The sequence below is a fragment of the Mobula hypostoma genome, chromosome 9, assembly GCF_963921235.1.
Source record: "Mobula hypostoma chromosome 9, sMobHyp1.1, whole genome shotgun sequence".
In the NCBI taxonomy this organism is placed as follows: Eukaryota; Metazoa; Chordata; class Chondrichthyes; order Myliobatiformes; family Myliobatidae; genus Mobula; species Mobula hypostoma.
The window spans coordinates 139,701,479-139,723,323 of NC_086105.1; the positions used below are offsets into that span (position 1 = coordinate 139,701,479).

At 42.4% G+C, this 21,845-nt stretch overlaps 1 protein-coding gene across 2 annotated transcripts in view; it reads left to right on the forward strand.

Annotated features, from left to right (window-relative positions):
- The window catches only part of cacna1ha (calcium channel, voltage-dependent, T type, alpha 1H subunit a), a 647,795-nt gene that overhangs the window by 592,784 nt on the left and 33,166 nt on the right, over positions 1-21,845 (forward strand). For both annotated transcript variants that reach the window (XM_063059309.1, XM_063059307.1), the window contains 4 exons: positions 7,026-7,159; positions 17,913-17,983; positions 20,776-20,854; positions 21,465-21,586. In XM_063059309.1, coding sequence (XP_062915379.1) covers positions 7,026-7,159; positions 17,913-17,983; positions 20,776-20,854; positions 21,465-21,586 — 406 coding nt within the window. The remainder of the gene's footprint in view (positions 1-7,025; positions 7,160-17,912; positions 17,984-20,775; positions 20,855-21,464; positions 21,587-21,845) is intronic.

Here is a 21,845-nt window from a genome sequence, read left to right on the forward strand (position 1 = left end):
GGGCTTCCTTCATCATACCGGTAGCTTCTTCTCAGTTTCCACTTCTGTCAGTCATGCAAGTCCTGGATGGAGACTCAGGAATACCATTGCACTCAGTAGAAAGATTCTTCATTGCCGTTTCTGTACTAATTTTGTTTACCAGTCACGATTTGCTAGTCTTGAGTTGAACCCCCGAACTTGGAGGACTGGTGGACCACTCTTCGTCTTGGCCTCTACCCTTTGACCTGTTTTGCATGGGTGACCCCACCAAGAGCCAAAACATAAAGCCCCAACTCCAGCTAACATAGCTCTCCAGGTCAATGAGGCATGCAGGCCTCCAAACCACAACAAGGTTGTGGGCCTCTTGGAGGACACAACTCAGTAGTGACAGGATTAATTCAAAATATACCTAGAAACACATACACATTAACTGTGCAAAGATGAATACTTTTAGAAACCAACTCTGAGTATTTTTACTTTCTGCTTTTAGTCAGCATTGTATGGCACCAGCTTCTTTGCAACAGCATATAGCAGCTCGGAATAACATTATTCATCGTTAATAGTGACAATAAAATCTCATATATAATAACTTGAGTATAATGTCCATTTTCTAAAAGCTATTTCCAGATTTGGTTTTGTTTTCATATATTCTATATCAATGAGCAGGATATCTGTGCTATTTAACGTTTAAGATCGAGACTGTGGGATATTTTAAAATTAGAATTAAATTAGATTTAATGCTTTGAATTGCAATGATGGAACTGTTTAATAGAAAGGGTATACCCGAAGAAAATGTATCAGATAATCAGAAGTTATTATTCCGTGACTAAAAGGCTCATTCTTTCAAATATTCCCTGAATAATTAAGACCATAAGCCATCTTGTAGTGATGGGAAAAATTGATGGAAGAAAAAGTTGCAGTTGATAGTGCATATTCACGAGTTACACCAAGAGATGGACCGGTAAAAGTTTTGAAGAGCGTAGTAGAACTTGTCAGATTAAAGACAGATGGAAAACCATGCTCGCCCACGTCATACGAGACTGCACATAATGATTGAATAACTGAAGACCATAAGACTCAGAGGCAGAATTTGGCCATTTGGCCCATCGAGTCTGCTCTGCCCTGCCATCATAGCTGATATATTATCCCTGTTAACCCCATTCCCCTGCCTTCTCCCCATAACCTTTAATGTCCTTACTAATCAAAAAGCTATGAACCTCCTTTTAAAGTATATCCAATGACGCCTCCACAGACGTCTGTGGCAATGAATTCCACAGTTTCACTGCCCAATGTAATTATAAACCCACTATAATTATATACACTCTCAATAACAGCTGTTTAGTTAATTCAAAACTCTCTCAAGATGGTACAATATTGCTTCTGTCAAGACACAGGACTTACGTTTCTCCCATTTAAAGTTACAGAAAAGTTGACTGGGAAGTTTAGGATATTTACAGTATTTCAACAGAGTAATTCTTGGGGGCTCTTGTTAGGTTCTATGCATAATGCATTGAGTTTTTCTACATTCAGTGTGTTACAGAAACACATTAATTTTATTATTATTGCCGCATATACCATGTACAATGAAAAGCTTGTCCTGCCTGTAGATCAAATGATTACACAGTGTATTAAGGTAGAACAATGTAAAGCAATAAGAACACAGAATGAAGTGTAACAGCTACAGAGAAAGTGAAGTGCAGGGAAACAATAAGGTGCAAGATCATATCAAGGTAGATTATGAGGTCAAGTGTACATCTTATCAAACCAGGGAGCAATTTACTAGTCTTTAAACAGCAGGGTAGAACCTGTCCCTCGGCTGGTTGGTGCACATGCTTTCAGACTTTTGTATCTTCTGCCTGAGGTAGCGAGCAGTATAGACAGAGGCTATAGAGGGAAGTTGGTTTCTGTGATGTGCTAAGCAGCATCCACATCTCTCTGCAGTTTTTTGCGGTCGGGCAGAGCAATTGCCAAAACAAGCCACTATGCATTCAGATCTGATTGTTCTATGGTGCATCGTTAACAATTGGGCCGGTGCGATAGGGTTAGGCCAACTTTCTTCAACCTCCTGAGGAAGTATAGATGATGGTGAACTTTCTTGACTGTGGCTTCTACATGATAGGATCAGGACAGGCTGTTGGTGATGTTCACTCCTAGGAACATGGAGCAGTCAATCCTTTAATACTCAACACCAGAGCTACTCAGGAGCATGAAGGATAGGTTGCAATCCATTGCATTTCAAGTATTGATCTTTCTTCTTTGCCTTCTTCAGTCTTTCAAGTTTAAATTCATGTAAGAGCATACGAAAATGGCATACGCCATGAAAATTAGCTTTTTGCAGCAGCAGCATAGTACATTATTAAATGACAAGCATAAATTATATCAACTTAAATTAACATAAATTATGCGTAATTTATGTGACAGCACATAAATAAACATAACAACATTAGTGAAAGCACAAGAGCCTGCAGATGCTGGAATGTGGAACTATCTACACAATCTGCTGGAAGAACTCAGTGGGTTGTTTCTCCACCTGCAGAGTTCATCTGGCATGTTGAGTGTTACATGATAACATTAGTGCAAGTTGAGGAAAATGAAGTCTGGGGCAGTGTTCTTTTCTTTCAGGTCAGTTCAAGTCCCAGTGGGGAAGAAGCTCTTGTTGAGGTGTGGGTCTTCAGGCTGTCTAACTCCTGTCTGATGGCACCAATGAGAACAGGGCATGTCCGCGATGGGGAATTCATCCTTAGTGATGGATGCTAACTTCCAAAGACACCTCCTTCCACACTTATTACTCTCTCCAGCTGTCCTCCTTCCTGCACTTGCTCTCTTTTTAGGACCAAAGGACACAGCCTCAGAAAACAGGGACATCCATTTAGAATGGAGATGAGGAGGAATTTCTTTAGCCAGAGAAAGGTAAATCTGTGGAATTCATTGCCACAGGCAGCTGTGGGGGCCAGATTTTGGGGTATATTTAAGGCAGAAGTTGATAGATTCTTGATTAGTCAGGGCGTGTAGGGTTATGGGAGAAGAAAGGAGATGGGAGTGAGAGGGAAATGGATCAGCCATGATGAAATGGCAGAGCAGACTTGATGGGCCATATTGCCTAATTCTGTCCCATATCTTATGTTCTTATTGCCTTATGGTCTTTCCATCCCTCTTCACGTTCCACAGTTGCCCTCATCTAATGCTGATGGTTAATGCCATCCAAGACTGTGTTAGCCTTACAATGGACCTCCTCCATTGGTAGAGGAAGCAGCTATGCAGATGCACCATGTCATTGCCCAGCCATGTTCTCCCAGTGAGGGCAGCTTGCTGTGTATTGGAGAATCTCTTGCCGATCAATATCAACTGATTCAGCTTTGTCATTGGAATGTCAATCGCCAATCATTAACATCTCAGTGGGTGCACTAGAGATCCAATCCCAGTTCAGGCTCTAGTCAGTCAGACATGCCTCATTGCTCCAAACCATTTCTAAATCTTCCTCATGAAAATATTGGACTCCTCCTTCAACAAACTTCCCACTGGTTTGGAGCTAATGTACTAGATGGATGAAAAACCATTCACTTTGTTACTTCCACTCAGAAATTAAGGACATTCCACCCTCAGCTATGGGAATGCAGCCAGGAGACAAGATTTGTGTCTGTGCACATTTGCAAGCCAAGCTACGGATCTTCATTGACTTGTTCACTATACAAGAAACCAGTGCTTAAACTTTGCATCTATGGAATAAAGGTCCTCCATCTACCTATCCCTCTGACAAACATCTCCCACCCTCCCTGTGCAATTATGAAGGTCCATGACAATCATCACAGGCAAAGCCCACCACTCCACTGAGCACAGCCACATGGAGTGCTGTCGTTGAAAAGAAGCATCTACCATCAAGGTTCTGCTTGGCCCAGGCCATGCTGTCTTCTCCTTGCTGCCATTGGGAAGAAGGTATGGGAGCCTCAGGACCCACACCACCAGGTTCAACAACAGTTATTACCCTTTAACCATCAGGCTCCTGAACCAGAGGGGATAACTTCACTCAACATCATTTGTCCCATCATTGAACTGTTCCCACAACTTAGGGACTCACTTTTTATACTATTATGTTATCTTGGTTTCTTATGCTTAAATTACATTGTTTGTAGTATTTTCTTTTTGGTATTGTTATCTTTTGGAATTTTATTATACTTTAACATTGTATTAATGTTTATATGGCTTACCTTTTTTGTATACTTACTCAATAAAAAGATTTAAAAAGAAAGAACTTAGGGACTCACTTTCAAGAACTCCTCATCTCATGTTCTCAATATTTATTGATCATTTATTTTTTCTTCTTTGTATTTACACCATTTGTTGTCTTTTACACCATGGTCTCTGTCCATCATGTTGGATGCAGCCATTCATTGATTCTATTGTGTTTCTTGGATATATTGAGTATGCCCACAAGAAAATGAATCTCAGGGTTGTAAATAATAATAATAATAGTGATTAGAAGAAGTATTTTATTGATCCCGAGTGGGAAACTCTTTTGTAACAGCAGCAACATTTAAAAACGCTTAGCAGTGTACAGGCTTAACTAATAATAATGTACAAAATAATAAAACAGAGACTATTGTATTATGATGTGTGTTCTCCTGTCGCACAGAGGTGACGTTATTGTATTTTGATAATAAATTTACTTTGAACTTTGAACTGTGAACTTTGAAGACCCTGGAAAATGTGGATATATTACCAGCCCAACTCAGCAAAGGCAGACATCAGTGATGAAATTCTCAGACACTTCCACAGTCAAAGAGCATTTGAAGACCAGGACCTCAGACTCAACACTATGTTCCTGTTCTAATGGGCAGCAGGATTCCCAACCTCACTGGACATGTGAATGACCTCTGGCAGGGGCATTAAACCCTTTCATTGGTATACACTCATTGGCCACTTTATTAGGTCCATCTGTATGCCTATTCATTAATGCAAATATCTAATCAGCCAATCATGTGGGCAACTCAATGCAAAAGATGATGCGGACATGGTCAAGAGGTTCAGTTGTTGTTCAGACCAAACATCAGAATGGGGAAGAAACATGATCAAAGTGACCCTGACCGTGGAATGTTGGTGCCAGATGGGGTGGTTTGAATATCTCAGGAACTGTTGATATGGGGTTTTTCACACATAACAGTCTCTAGAGTTTAAAATAAATGGTGCAAATAACAAAGAAAAATCTAGTGAGCGGCAGTTCTAAGGGGAGTGGGGGGAGAACACCTTGAGGAGGTCAGAGGAGAATGGCCAGATTGGTTCAAACTGACAAGAAGGCAACAGTAACTCACATAGCCACACGTTACATATAGGAGATACCTAATAAAGTGGCCGCTGAGTACATACGGCTAAGGAAATGTCCCAATGACTCTTACCAATTATTACAGATGCACTAATAGAAAGCATTCTACTCGCTTGCATCACTGCCTGTAATGGCAACTGCTCTACCCAAGGGCACAAGAAACTGCAGAAAGCTGAGAACACAGCCCTGTTCATCATGTAAATTTACTTCCCCTCCATTGAATGTGTCTACACTTCCAGCTTTCTCAGGAAAACAGCCATCGCATTCGGGGATCCCTCCAAAACCACGGTCATTTTCTCTTCTCTTTTCTCGCATCAGGCAGAAGGTGCAAGAGGTACAACCATGCTTAAGGATGGTTTTTGTCCAACTCTTAAATGGACCTCTTGTACAACAAAAGATTAACTTCATCTCCAAATCAACTTCGCCGTGACCCTTGCATATTATTTGCCTTCCTGCACTGCATTCTCTCCAAACACTCTATTTCATTCTGTTTTTCCATTTTTACTATCATGATGTACGTATATATGGAATGATCTGTCTGAATGGAAAGCAAAATCTTTTCACTGCGCCTCATTACATGTAGTAACAATAAACCAATTCCTATTAATCAGGTCAGGAGTACTCACACTTGCCCTCATTGAGGGATCAGCAGTGGAAAGGGTGAAGAGCTTCAAGTTCCTGGGTGTCGGCATCTGGAGGATCTGTCCTGGGCCCAACACATTGATGCAATTGTGATACAGCACGATAATAGACCCCTTCTGGCCCAACAAACCTGTGCTGCCCAATTACACCCGTGTGAGCAATTAACCCAGTAACCTGTGCGTCTTTTGGGATGTGGAAACCAGAGAACTGGAGGACCCCAATGAAGTCATGGGGAGAATGTACAAACTCCTTACAGACAATGGCAGAATTGAACAGGGGTTGCTGGCACTGTGACAGTATTATACAAACCATTACACTCCCGTGACATTCTGCTGTACGAGATTAGCATTAATTACGCTTCAATATACACTTGTTGCCTGCTTTATCCAATACCTCCTGTACCTATTAAAGTGGCCACTCTGTGTACATGTGTGGCTTTCTGCTGCTGTAACCCAACCACTTCAGGGTTCGATGTGTTGTGCGTTCAGAGCTGCTCTTCGGCACACCACTGTTGTAATGTGCGGTTAGCTCAGTTACCATTGCCTTCTTGTCAGCTTGAACCAGTCTCGCCGTCGTCCTCTGACCTCTCTCATTAACAAGGCATTTTTGCCCACAGAACGGCTGCTCACTGGAAGTTTTTTGTTTCTCACACAAGCCTCTGTGAGCTCTAGATACTGTTGTGCGTGAAAATTCCAGATCAGCAGGTTTTGAGATACTTAAACCACCCCGCCTGCACCAACAATCATTCCATGGTTAAAGTCACTTAGATCACATTTTCCCCATTCTGATGTTTGGTCTGAACAACAACTGAACCTCTTGACCATGTCTGCATGCTTCTATGCATTGAGTTGCTGCCACATGATTGGCCGATTAGATATTTGCATTAACGACCTGGTGTATAGGTGACCATTAAGTGTACGTCACTCTGTTTTATTTGTTCATTCCCACTTTGATCTTATCGAAACTTGCCCAAGTTCTGAAGACAGGGCACTAACTTGAAAAGTCAGCTCTGATATTTTTCTCTGGAGATACTACATGACCTGTTAATTATTTCTGGCATTCTATGATGTTTATATATTTTTTTCAGGTGGAATCAACTGGATTTGGCTATTGTGCTTCTCTCTATAATGGGGATAACCCTGGAAGAAATTGAAATTAATGCCTCCCTCCCGATAAACCCCACGATCATTCGCATTATGAGAGTACTACGGATTGCAAGAGGTACCATTATCCCCTATGTCTTTTAAAGGCTTCCTGTTTGCACTGGAACTTTATTTTTCTGATTGAAACATTTTGGTAATTAAGTCTATTTATTTATCTCTTTGCAGTCTGCACGTTCCGCATTGCTCATTATTCCGAGCAATTGTGCATGTTATAAAGGGTAATAAATAGAGAAAAGAAAAAGCCTGTGACATTTTCTGTGCTATCTGTGCATGGGAATCAAATGATGCCTGCTACCATAATTGGCTGTCATTGGTACAGTTCATTTATAGAGTTTCACTCAAGATTTGAGCTGTGCCAATGACACTGGCAGATGGCAACTCAAACCTTTAGCCTAATTTACTATAAAGGAAGACTCTTCTGGTTGGCTGACTAGTGGTGCTCCACAGGGGTCTGTGTTGGGACTGCTTCTTTTTACGTTATATGTCAATGACTTCGATGACAGAATTGATAGCTTTGTTGCAAAGTTTGAGTACGATACAAAGATAGGTGGAGGGGCAGGTAGTTTCGAGGAAGTAGAGAGGCTACAGAAGGACTTAGACAGATTAGGAGAATGGGCAAAGAAGTAGCAGATGTAATACAGTGTTGGGAAGTGTCTGATCATACACTTTGGTAGAAGAAATCAAAGGGTAGACTATTTTCTAAATGAAGAGAAAATTCACAAAGCTGAGGTTCAAAGGGATTTGAGAGTCCTTGTGCAGAATTCCCTAAAGGTTAATTTGCAGGTTGTGTCTGCGCTGAGGAAAGCAAATGTGATGTTTTTCATTCATTTCAAGAGGACTAGGATATAAAGGCAAGGATATAATGTTGAGGCTTTATAAAGCACTGATGAGGCCTCACGCAGTATTATGAGCAGTTTTAGGCCCCTAATCTAAGAAAAGATGTGTTGACATTGGAGCGGATTCAAAGGAAGTTCACAAAAATGATTCTGGGATCGAAAGGCTTATCGTATGAAGAGTGTTTGATGGCTCTGCACCTGTACTCACTAGAATTCAGAAGAATGAGGGGTAGCCTAATTGAAACCTATCGAATATTGAAAGGCCTCAACAGAGTGGAGGTGGAGAGGATGTTTCCTATGATGGAAGAGTCTAAAATCAGAGGACACAGTCTCTGAGACTGAAGAATGGTCTTGGCCTGAAACATCCACTGTTTACTCTTTTCCATAGATGCTGCCTGGCCTGATGAGTTTCTCCAGCGTTTTGTGCATGTTACTTTAGTACAGGATAACTGAGCACAGCGGGAAGTGAGTAACACAGGAAGAATCTCCAAACAATTAGTTCAATAGAAGAACTGAAGTCAAAGTCAAAGGAGATTTATTGTCAACATACATACATATATGTTATATGCTATCTTGAAATTCATTTTCTTGCAGTCATTTACAGGAGAATAAAGAAATACAATAATATTTATGAAAACTATACATAAGCAAGGACTGATAAACAACCAATGTGCAAAATAAGACAAATTGTGCAATGACTGAATCAATTGAGTAACAAGTCATTGAAAGTGAGCTTGTAGGTTGTGGAATCAGTTCAGTGTTGAGGTGATTGAAGTTATCCATGCTGGTTCAGGAGCCTGATGGTTGAAGGGAGATAACTATTGCTAAACCTGGTAGTGTGGGAGACGTACCTCCTTCCCGATGACCACAGTGAGAGGAGAGCCTGGTCTGGATGGTGGAGGTTCTTGATGATGCAGGTCCTTTCATGTGGCAGTGCTGCTCATAAACGTGCTCAATAGAGGGCAGAGAAAGATTCTGGCAGGACTGAAACACCACAGGGAATGAACAAAATCAGGAGGGAGTGAACAAGAGAATGGATGTGTAGTAGGGGCTTTCTATGGGCACACCACTTGGTCTTCCAGATCTTTCTGAACACTGTTGGATAACTTAGAACCCACATTTCAGACCAGCCGGTAGATGTAATAAATATTATTTAATATTAATTATCTTATATACAGTATGTATTCTAACTACAAGCTAAAAATTATATTGCACAATAACTATAATAATATTATATGTTCTATATGTTCTATATATTATATATCCTAACTACCAAATAAAAATTACATTACACAATAGCTATAATAATATTATATGTAATAATATCAGTCAGCGTAAAGAAGCTGTAGAAGGTTGTAAATCTAGTCAGTTCCATCTTGGGCAGTAGCCTACAAAGTACCCAGGACATCTTTAGGAAGCGGTGTCTCAGAAAGGCAGCGTCCATTATTAAGGACCTCCAGCACCCAGGGCATGCCCTTTTCTCACTGTTACCATCAGGGAGGAGATACAGAAGCCCGAAGGCACACATTCAGTGATTCAGGAACAGCTTCTTCCGCTCTGCCACCCGATTCCTAAATGGACATTGAATCTTTGGACACTACCTCACTTTTTTTAATACACAGTATTTCTGTTTTTTGCATGTTTTAAAAAATCTATTCAATATACGTAATTGATTTACTTGTTTATATATTATTATGTTTTTATTTTATATATTTTTTTCTCTCTCTGCTAGATTATGTATTGCATTGAACTGCTGCTGCTAAGGTAACAAATTTCACGTCACATGCTGGTGATAATAAACCTGATTCTGATTCTGATTACAATGCCGGAGACTCAGGTTCAACTCGGCCTCAGTTTGTACCTTCTCCCCGTGACCGTGTGCATTTCCTCTGATTTCCTCCCACATTCCAAGGACGTACGGGTTAGTAGGTCCCATGGGTATAACTGGGTGGCTCATTGGATCAGAAATATCTATTTCTGTGCTGTATCCCTGATTAAAATCGGCAGAGGATGCTCCGAATAAAATGTCCAACTTTACAGTGCAGCCTTGCAAAAGACAGAGAAAATTGCACGTCAATTTGGAAAAATATTGAACAAAGGAAGCACTGAGCAGTAGGTAGAAACAGCAGGAATGAAGGAGAGAGACGTAAGAACATGCTTGCAATGACCAGCTTCACAGGAATATCCATAACACTCAGCAGGAACTACATTTAAACTTATACTCTGTTCTAAGTTACAGCATTTTTAAAAGAAAATATATTCCATTCTATTTCTCATGTTGAGAAACATCTTTTAATACCTCTCTATATCTGGGAATTGAATGACTTTCTGTATACAGAGTAAATGAAATAAAATACAGTGCTGTGCAAAAGTATATATTGTATATATAGCTAGTATTGCTCTGTACTGCTGCCGCAAAAAAAAACAAATTTCGTGACATATGTGAGTGATGATAAACCTGATTCTGATACGGGTCTCTGTTGTGGACTGAGAGTGGGAAGGGGGCAGGGAGAGGGGAATCATGGCTGGGAAAAGGGGAATGGAGAGGGGAGGGAGCAGGAAGCACCAGAGAGGCATTCTGTAATGATCCATAAACCAATTGTTTGGAATCGAATGACCTTGCCTGGTGTCTCAGGGCTGAGTGTGTCTGCACCTGCGTCACCCACACCACCACCCCCGGCCCCCAGCACTCCTTCTCTGCTACCTGTCCCACACCCCTTCCAACCCTTGCCATTCCCAAATCCTTTGCTCCACCAGCTTTACAAACTCGCTCTCCATTCCACGTTGACAAACACTGTACTCTGCAAAAGTCTTAAGCACCCTAGCTGTATACAGTATGTGGCTAACTCTCTTGCACAGTGCTGTATGTATTGTTTCATTTATTCTGTACACAAAAGGTCATTCAATTCCCAGTTATGGACAAATCATCTGCTTCTCAATATTCAAAATTTAAAGGAATATTTTCCTTGTTAAAAAAGCCAAAATTTAGAGCAGAGTATGGGTTTAAATATTGTTCCTGCAGAATGTTATGGGACAAATTTTGCCATATGGAGCTAACAATCGTAGAAAGTGCCAGCTTTCATGTGCTGAAATTTCAATAAGACTCAAATTTATATGCAAGTTCCATTGCCAAGTATGAAGACCAGGAGTTACTGACCGACACATCGGTGCCACATCTGGTATCACAGTACAGCATGGGAGCAGACCATTTGGCCCATCGTGTCTGTGCGGACCATGATGCCATTCGAAGTCAAAGTCGAGTTTATTGTCATTTAAAGATCTTGATAAAGATTAGTTTTATTTGTCAGGTGTACGTGGAAACATCAAAACACAGAGTGAAATGTGCCGTTTGCGTTAATGGCCATCACAGGCCGGGGGTGTGCTGGAGGCAGACTGCAAGTGTCATCACACTTCCAGCACCAACAGAACATGGCCATAACTCACCAACACTGGCCCTAACCGTGTGTGGTTTGAAATGTGGGAGCCACGGCAACATAGTAGTTAGCCTGATGCTTTTATAGCTCAGGGCATCGGAGTTCAGAGTCCAGTTCCGACGTCATCTGTGAGGAGTCTGTACCCCGTGGAATGTCAAACAAGAGAAAATCTGCAGATGCTGGAAATCCAGAGCAACACACACAAAATGCTGGAGGAACTCAGCAGGCCAGGCAGCATCTGTGGAAAAAGGTACAGTCAACGTTTCGGGCCGAGACCCTTCGGAAGGATCCTTCAACTCGAAACCTTGACTGTACTTTTTTCCATCGATGCTGCCTGGCCTGCTGGGCTCCTCTGGCATTTTGGGTGTGCCCCGTGGAACGTGTGGGCTTTCTCCAGGTCCTCTGGTTTCCTCCCACAGTCCAATAACGCACCAGTCAGTAGATTAATTAGTCATTGCCCTTTGATTAGTCTAGGGTTAATTCGGGGGTTGCTGGGTAGAGCGGCAGAAGGGGCTGGAAGACCTGATACTGCACTGTTTTTTTTAGGCATCCGTTAGTCTCATGAGACCATGGATTTGCGCCTTGGAAGGTTTCCAGGGCGCAGGCCTGGGCAGGGTTGTATGGAAGACCAGCAGTTGCCCATGCTGCAAGTCTCCCCTCTCCACGACACCAATGTTGTCCAAGGGAAGGACATTAGGACCCGTACAGCTTGGCACCAGTGTCGTCGCAGAGCAATATGTGATAAAATGCCTTGCTCAAGGACACACACGCTGCCTCCACCAAGGCTCGAACTAGTGACCTTTGAATCACTAGACGAACGCCTTAACCACTTGGCCACGTGCCAACACACTGCACTGTATCTTTATCTAAAAGAATGAATGAATTAATGAAATAAACCGGAGTGCCTGGAGGAAATGCACATGGTCATGAGGAGAATGTTCGAACTCCTTACAGACAACGGCGGAATTTGAACCCCGTCTGCTGGCACTGTAAAACATTACACTAGCCTCTATGCCACCATGCTGGCCCACAAGTACATTTGTGTGCAATGAAACATTTACATGTGCAGCATCACAGGCACGTAACTTCATCTCAGCAGCATTCACAAGAAAAAAAGTACATTAATCATAAATATTGCAAAATTTTTACTAAGGTTGCATACATTTTCTAACAAATCCCATTTGTTTGCACACATCCATTCTTCCTCCACACCTTGCCTGTCTGTGTGTCTATCTGAATGCCTCCTAAATGTTTCTACGTGTGTCTGCTCTAGGTATCTGCCATTCTCTGTGTAAATAAACTTGTCTCACTCGTGACTCCTTCAACCTTTCCCCCACTGTATTAAAGCTATACTGTCTTGTATTTGACATTTTCACCCCAGGGAATGGACCGGCTATTACCCTATTGATACCCCTCATAATTTTACATATCTCTATGATGTTGCCTCTCAGCCTCCAGTGCTGCAAGTTTGTCCAACCTTTTCTTATGACTAATAAAGAGAAGATTAGTTTTATTTTTCACATGTACGTCAAAATTTACAGTGAAGTATGTCATTTCGCGTCGATGACCAACACAATCTAAGGATTGTGCTGGGACAGCTCACCATGATCGCCACGCTTCTGGCACCAGAGTGGCGTACCCACAACTCACTAACCCTAACCGTACGTCTTCCTGGAGCAGCTGAAGGAAATCCACTGGGAGAACCTGCAAACTCCTTACAGATAGCAGCAGGAATTGAACCAGACCGGTGATCACTGACACCGTAAAACAATTGTTTGACTGCCACGCTGCCGTGTCGCCCGTACTTTGTGAACCAGGCCACATCCTGGTGAACCTCTTTTTTTGCATCCTTCCCAAAGCCTTGAAACGCAGTGAGTCGAACTGCACCCAGTGACCTAAATGTGACTAAACAAAGTTTTATGGAGCTGCACCATGACTAGCCACCATTCATATTCAGTACCCGGTAACGTCGTGGTTAGCACAACACTTCACAGTACAGGCGATCTGGGTTCAATTCCCGCCCCTGACTGTAAGGAATTTGTACGTTCTCCCTGTGATTTCCTCCGGGTGCTCCAGTTTCTTCCCACAGTCCAAAGACGTACCAGTTGGTGGTTTAATTGGTCTTTGGTAAATTAGTAAATTGTCCGTGATTAGACTAGGATTAAATCGGCTGATTGTTGGGTGGTGTGGCTTGAAAGGCCAAAAGTGCCTAATCTGCACTATATCCCAATAAATAAATAAATAAATAATGAAAGCACTCATGTCACTTGCCTTCTTTACCAGCATGTTCATTTGTGTCGCCACTTTCAAAGAGCAATGCACCTGCACTGTAAGGTCAGAGTCTGACTCGGGTTTATTATCAATGATGTACGCCGTGGAATCTGTTATTTTGTGGTGGCGGCGTAGTGTAGTACATAATAAATGATTATCAATTACAGTAAGAAATATAATAAACGGTGCAAATGAGGAATAGTGAGGTAGTGTTCATGGACTATTCACAAATCTGATGGCAAAGGGGAAGGAGCTGTCCCTGAAACATTAAGTGTAGGTCTTCAGGCTCCACTACCTACCCCACTGATGATAGTGAAGAGAAAAAGGCATGTCCTTAATGAGAAAGTCCTTAATGACGGATGCACCGGGTTTTGAAGACTTCCTCAATGGTGGGGAGACTTGTGCCTCTGATGGAGCTGGTTGAATCTACAACTCTCCCCAACCTCTTTTGATCCTTCACGTTGGAGCCTCCACTGTGGGCATTGGTTCAACCAGTCTGAACTCTCTCCACCGTACATCTTGGTGTCATATCCCTGTATACTAATCTGTAACATGCCCTATGTAATTAGTGAACAGTATCTGCCCACTTCCCATTGGAAACCTAGTGCTGTGTTTAATTTGAGGCCCAATTGACATTCCTACTCAATGAGAATTCAATGATGCAACTTTGGACTGGAGAGCGTGTTATCCTCTGCTACCATTCTGGGAACTGATAGTGACATTTTTTGGTTCATTCCTTTGTTAGATTAAAGAGAGAGGCCATTCAGCCCAGTGAGTCTGTGCCAACTTGCATTCTCGCACTAATTTTTCCTCTAATGGTCCCCCATATTTTTATCAATATATCAATACACCCTAGATTCCAATGTTCATCTCTGTATATTGTCACTGATTGCCTTCGTTTGCACATTGGTCGCTTCTCAGTATTTGTTTGTGTAGCTTTGCATTGATTCTATTGTATTTTTTTAAGATTATGAGGACACGCAGTCCTCTCTTATTGTCATTTAGTAATGCATGCATTAAGAAATGGTACAATATTTTTCCAGAATGATATCACAGAAACACATGACAAACCAAGACTGAAAAACTGACAAAAACCACATAATTATAACATATAGTTACAACAGTGCAAAGCAATACCGTAATTTGATAAGAACAGACCATGGGCACGGTAAAATCACTGAGTCTCTCGAAAGTCCCATTGTCTCACGCAGACGGTAAACCTCCAGCTCCGCCAACTTGCCGATGCAGCATCCCGGAAGCATCCGACCACAGTCCGACTCTGAGTACGTCCGAAAACTCCGAGCCTCCGACCAGCTCCTCGACACCGATGCACCGAGCACCATCTCTGCCGAGCGCTTCGACCCCATCCCAGGAAACAGGCAATAGGCAAGGCTGAGGATTTGGGGCCTTCCCTCCGGAGATTCTCGATCGCGCAGTAGCAGCGGCAGCAAAGCGGGCATTTCAGAAGTTTCTCCAGATGTTCCTCCGTGCTTCTTCACGTCTGTCTCTATCAAATCAGGATTGTGCATGGCATCCTACTTCACAGATACGATATCAATTCGGAACGGCCGCGCGTGCTGCGTCGCGCCGGCATCTTCTCCTCCCTCCTTTAATTTGTATTGTATTTCTTTGTTCTACTGTGAATGCCTGCAAGAAAATGCATATCAGGGTAGAATATGATCACATGTTCATGGTTTGATAATAAATTTACTTTGAACTCTAAACCAGGCCCTTTTGGAAGATCTCATCCATGCTGACTGCGATACCTATCTACACTAATCCCATTTGCCAGTCTTCTTATCTAGGCAACTGTTCAAGTGCCATAGAAATATTGTAACTGCACCTGTCCTCTACTGGCTCGTCCCAGGTAGACCCCGCTCTTCATGTGGATAATCTTCATTTTATTTTATCTAGCGATACAGCGCGGAGTAGGCCCCCCACCCCTTCAAGCTGCACTGCTCCAGCAACCCCCAATTTAACCCTAACCTAATCACAGGATAATTTACGATGACTATTCAACCTACCCGGTACACCTTTGGTCTGTGGGAGGAAACCAAAACACCTGGAGAAGACCCATGCATTCCACGAGACAGGTGTACAGAGACTCCTTAGAGAGCACACTGGAGTTGAACTCTAAACTCCAATGCCCCAGGCTGTAATAGTGTTGCGCCAACCGCCCAGATTCTCCGACCTCCTTTAATTTCTTCCCTCTCAGTTTAAACCTGTGCCTTCTAGTTCTAGATTGCTTTGCCCCGGAAAAATACTCCCATCTATATTGCAAAGCTTTTTCAGATCATTCTGACGCAATTTAAATAGAAGAGGTTAGAATATAAAACCGAGGATATGATGCTGAGGCTTTGTAAAGCACTGGCCAGACCACATCTGGAGTTTTATGCCCCGTGTCTAAGAAAGCATGTGCTGGCATAGGAGAGGGTCCAGAGGAAGTTTAGGAGAACGATTCTGGGAATGAAAAGGTTAATGTATGAGGATTGTTTGATGACTCTTGGACTGTGCTTGCTGGAGTTTATAAAAAAGAGAGGGAATCTAATTGAAACCTAACAAATAATGAAAGGCCCTGATAGAGTGGACATGGAGAGGGTGCGTTCAATAGTAAGAGAGTCTTAAGAGCAGAGGGCACAGCCTCGGATTAGGACATCTCTTTAGAGTGGAAATGAGGAAGAATTTCTCCAGCCAGAGGGTGGTGAACCTGTGGAATTCATTGCCACAAAAGCCTGTGGAGACCAAGTCATTGAGTATGTTTAAAGCAGAGGCTGATAGGTTCTTGATTGAAGTGGACATCCAAGGATATAGAAAGAAGGTAGGAGAATGGGGTTGAGAGAGATGATAAATCAGCCATGATGGAATAGTAGAGCAGACTCGATGAGTGGAATAGCCTAATTCTGCTCCTATGTCTTTTGATCTAATTAGCAGAATGTTTCATTCTGGAAGACGCATGGCTCATATCGGAACCTTACCAGTTTTAACAGAAAGGAAGTTAAGCGGGTTTGTCAATGAATATGTGACTTTCTGCCAAACTTTCATGCTGGTGCCGCCCCCAGAACATGCTTCCTACCCAGGCGAAACAGACGGAAATGCCAGAATGATATTTTGTGTAACGCTAGCAAGGAAAGCTAATGCATAACACCACCTATTTCCTTTTTGCAACACTCAATTTATAGTGTTTACATAATGATGGTTTAATATCACCAGCATATCTTTCGAAATTTGTTAACTTTTTGCTAGCAGTACAATGAAATATATGGTAAATAAATATAGAGAAAGTAAAGAATTAGGTGAAGTATATGATGATGATGGCTGTTTCTTCACTTGCGAAGATCAGGAGGGAAAACTCCATCGCTGTCGGACTTTTCTTCCCTCCTGCGCTGTGCAGGTTTATAGCGAGGATCAGTGCACGCAGACCGATTACACTCATTAGGTCTGGGACATTCCACAATGGCACAGCAAGCCGCAGCGACTGCGGTAACCGCAGGCCTGTAGGTTGAGTATCGAAGTTTTCCTTCTCCTAGACAGACTGCCCGGCAAGGCTAACAAGTCCCATCCACCGGAGTTTGGAATCAGAGTTGTCCTCCTAAGGTGGCTGCTGGCCAAGGCAGATGAGCCCAGCCTGGCTGCCCAGTTGTACCTCTGGAGACTCAGTCACACCATGACATAGCAAGCTCAGTAAGAACAGGGGCGCCATGTGAAGGCGTTGCTATGTGCACAGGAGTGTAGGAGAGGTCGTATGCAAGTGACTTCCTGCATGACAAACCAAACAGTGGTCCTGTGGCGATCACTACACCTGGAGAGGAGAGGCTATGGGAGATACTTCACATACGTATGCATATATATATCCTTAATATATATACCGGGTGCTCCAGTTCCCTCAACAGTCCAAAGTCATGCCAGTTGGTCATTGTAAATTGTCCTATTATTAGGCTGGGGTTAAATCGGGTAATTGCTAGTGGCACAGGCCTGAGGGGCCTACTCCACATCATATCTCAATAAATAAATACACAGATTTGTAGTTTGGTTCACTGGAAATTGGTTGTGTATAAATGTCAACAGTAGAGTTAAAAGTGTATTGATGCAAATTGCCTTTAGTTTTAGCAACTGTTAGCCTGGGGGGAGCTGTTCGAAATGTAGGGGGAGCAGTACTCCTGGTTGCCCGATGATTAGTACGGATGCAGTGGGCAGAAAAGCACATATTAACTTAATGATTTTTTGACATGATCTATATTAAGTGCATCTTGTGGATATTCTATATTTCTAGTGTTGAAACTGCTCAAGATGGCGACTGGAATGAGAGCTTTACTTGACACAGTTGTGCAGGCTTTGCCTCAGGTATGAACGACAATTTTAATATTATTTCATAATTATTGTAAGTTTCAATAAGAAATGAAGTAAATAAATAGTCAAAGCAGGAAGACCGGAAGAGAAAGACCAAAGCAAGATGGCACCAGAGGGAGGCTGACATTTTGTGTGCAGCTCTAACACTGTGACTCTAGTTATCAGAATAAGTCAAATGCATCTCCTGATTGCCCAACAAACTGAAGTGTGGTAGAATGAGTGGATGTTTAGCACCACTCTGTGAGTACATCACTTCAGAAGGAGCTGTCTATCACCTCCCCCTGGGTCTCCTCCGCCTTTCCTTTCTCCCATGTCCACTTTCCTCGCTTATCAAATTTCTATCTCTCCAGCCCTTTACCTTTCCTACCCACCTGGCTTCAGCTGTCACCTTCATTCTCCTTCCTTCCCCCTCCCACCTTTTTATTCTGGTGCATTTCCCTTCCTTTTCAGTCCTGAAGAAGGATCTCGGCCTGAACCATCGACTGTTTATTCATTTCCATAGATGCTGCCTGACCTGCCATTTTGTGCGTATTGCTTAGGATAATGTTGAAGCCAGTTAGGCTCAATTTCTTAGCTACCAGTATAATTATTGCAATATGCTGTGGGGGTGGGGTGGGGGTTGGCATAAATTGAATTTTGAGCAAATTGAAAATCCAGATATTTCCTTGTGTGTTTGTTTTAAAAAGATTGCGCTTGAAGAACATACTGTTCACAAAATGGTTCCAGGCTTTCTGCGGGATTCATCCGTATTGAGCATCCACTCACTCACATTTTGTGCCTTCAGGAGGCTTCAGAAAATAAACCGCAACATTTCCGGAAGGACACTAGTAGATAGTTCTTGAAAGACTATGTAACCAAGCCCCAATCTACCAGAACTGTTTCTGGCTAATTTGTAAATATTTCCGGTTTTATATATACTTCTCTTAAAGATAGTGGAATCAAACGTTATGGGGATAAGGCAGGAAATGGATACTGATAGTGGATGATCAGCCATGATCACAGTGAATGGCGGTGCTGGCTCGAAGGGCCGAATGGCCTACTCTTACACCTATTGTCTATTGTCTATTATCTATTCTCAAATGTCACTTGTTGGATTGACACAATCATTCAAAATGCTTTTGTTTTATGTGTAGCCCAGGGAAAAGTACACACTCAGGACAACAAAGGTTTTCTCGGGTTTTAATTCCTTTATCGGTTTTCCATGTTTAAGTGCCAGAAGAGGGTCGTGAAACAAAATGAACAAATTTACAACCAGTTCTTGCCGTTACAATCTCAGTTTAACTTCCGATTCACACCCTAGTATATGGACAGAATTGCGTATGCAGTATAAAAATACCAGAACTAATACGGTACAAATACGGTAGTGGCAATCCTACTTGGATGGTGAGGAACTTGGTATAAGCCACTCTACCCAGCGTTGATTTCTTCACTCGTGGAAATCTTTCCTCACCATGCCCAGCACACTCTGGGAAGAACCCCAATTCCAATGCCTCACCACATCTTCAGCAGAAAACAGAATGGTCTCCACACTATCCTGCGCGTGCGTAATGACATCACCGTCTCCCTTAAAGGCACAGACAACTATTCTAGCATTACCCAGATGGATGCCTAAGTACACTTTTAACGATACTGAGTAAGATCCGACGGTCACCCGGTTACATATATGACAATCCTGTTTTCAGTTGCATTACTCAACTTTTCCAGCTACCAGTCCAAAAAATACAGTACTGTGCTAAAGAATTAGGCACATATATTAAGCTAGGCTGCCTAAGACCTTTGCGGTATATTGTATTTGTTAACATGGAGCAGAGAGCGAGTTTGTAAATCTAGCAGGAGCAAAGGATGAGGGGGGATCGCCGTGGGAGGAATGTGGAACAGGTGGCAGAGGAGAAATGCCAAGAGCAGGGGTGGTGTGAATGCAGACAAATCCAACCCTGAGACACCAGGAAAAGTCATTTGATTCCAAACAATTAGTTTATTGATCATTACAGAATATCTCTCTGGTGCTTCCCGTTACCTCTCCTCTCCATTCCCCTTTTCCCAACCATGATTCCCCTCTCCCTACCTGTATATGTCATAGGTCATAACATATATGTCATAAAATTTGTTTTTTCTTGTGCGGCAGCAGTACGGTGCAATACATAAAATTTCTACAGTACTGTGCAAACATCTTAACCACCCCAGCTATATATATATGTGCCTAAGACTTTTGCACAGTACTGTATCAAGAAATACACACAATGCCACTTTATTAGGTACAGCTGATTGCGCTAACCGTGGCATAGTAGCATCGTGATTAGTGCAATCGCTTTGAGACGGCAGTGTTGCGGTTCGATCCCTGCCACTGTCTGTAAGGAAGCTGCACGTTTTTCCTGTGACAGCATAGGCTTTCTCCGGGTGCTCTGGTTTCCTCCTACGTTCCAAAGACCTACAGGTTATGGTTAGTGCGTTGCCAGCATGCTGTGTTGGCGCTGGAAGTGTGTCGACACTTTTCAGGCTGCCCAGAACATTCCTTGCTGACTTAATTTGGTGTAAACGGCGTATTTCACTATATGTTTCGACGTACACGTGACAAGTGAAGCTAATCTTTGATGTTTAAAATTTGACATCAGATCTTACAAGGCTGAAGACCATTCAGCCCAGTGAGTGTATCCTATCTCATTGGAGGAAAATGCAGTTAGTCCTATACATTAGATGCCTGCAGAATTTAAGTGACATTATGAATCAGTTTATGCACATACACCTCTCTACATTCTCTAAGAAATCTTGTTCTTTTTATATTTCAGGTGGGAAACCTTGGCTTACTGTTCATGCTTTTGTTTTTTATCTATGCGGCTCTTGGAGTTGAGCTCTTCGGAAAGCTGGGTGAGACCTTAATTAACCGATCTCCTCATTACATCCATTGAGAAGGAGTAATTATTATTTGCGAGCTTATGTGTTTTATTTTAAAGTAGATGAAACCACAGCAACTTATTAAGCAGGACAGTCTGGCAGGGTCTGATAGAGTGGAACATTCGTCATTTGAAATACAATCTGTGAAAGTGTATCCCTTTTGCCTGCACCATATTAGAACCTGGGGGCATCAGTTAGCTTGATGCTATTGCAGCTCAGGCGTTGTGGAGTTTGGAGTTCAAATCCAGCACCATCTGTAAGGAGTTTGTACGTTCTCCCTGTGACCATGTGGGTTTTCTCCCACAGTCCATAGATGTACCAGTTAATTGGTCATTGTAAATTGTCCTGTGACTAGGCTAGGGTTAAATAGGTGGGTTGCTGGGTGGTGTGGCTCATTGGGTCGGAAGGGCCTGTTCTGTACTGTATCTCTAAATAAATTAAAAATAATTCAGATCTAAATGTTAATATAAAACAGCAGGTATTCAAATAAAATGTGAACTATCATTAATGGGCTTTTGGGATACGAACATGATGGAATCTTTTCAGTCTTCAATAAATGGAATTGGATTATTTTGCCCGGCAGTGTGTAACGACGAAAACCCCTGTGAGGGCCTCAGTCGGCATGCAACGTTTGAGAATTTTGGGATGGCGTTTCTTACTTTATTCCGAGTGTCTACTGGTGATAACTGGAATGGAATAATGAAGGTATGTAATTAATTCAGTTCAGGCATTAACAATTCACCCGGAGCCTATTAATTAGAATGTCCTGACAGAAACGGAATGAGCTCACTTGCAGTGGCCACTTTATTAGGTACAGCTGTACAGCTGCTGGTTAATCAGCCAATCACGTGGCAGCAGCTGCTTTCAGACATGGTCAGATTCAATTCACTGGTGAATGCTGTTGTTTTGCACAGCAGTGCTTTGCAATACATAATAATAAAAGTATAAATTACAATGAGATGTA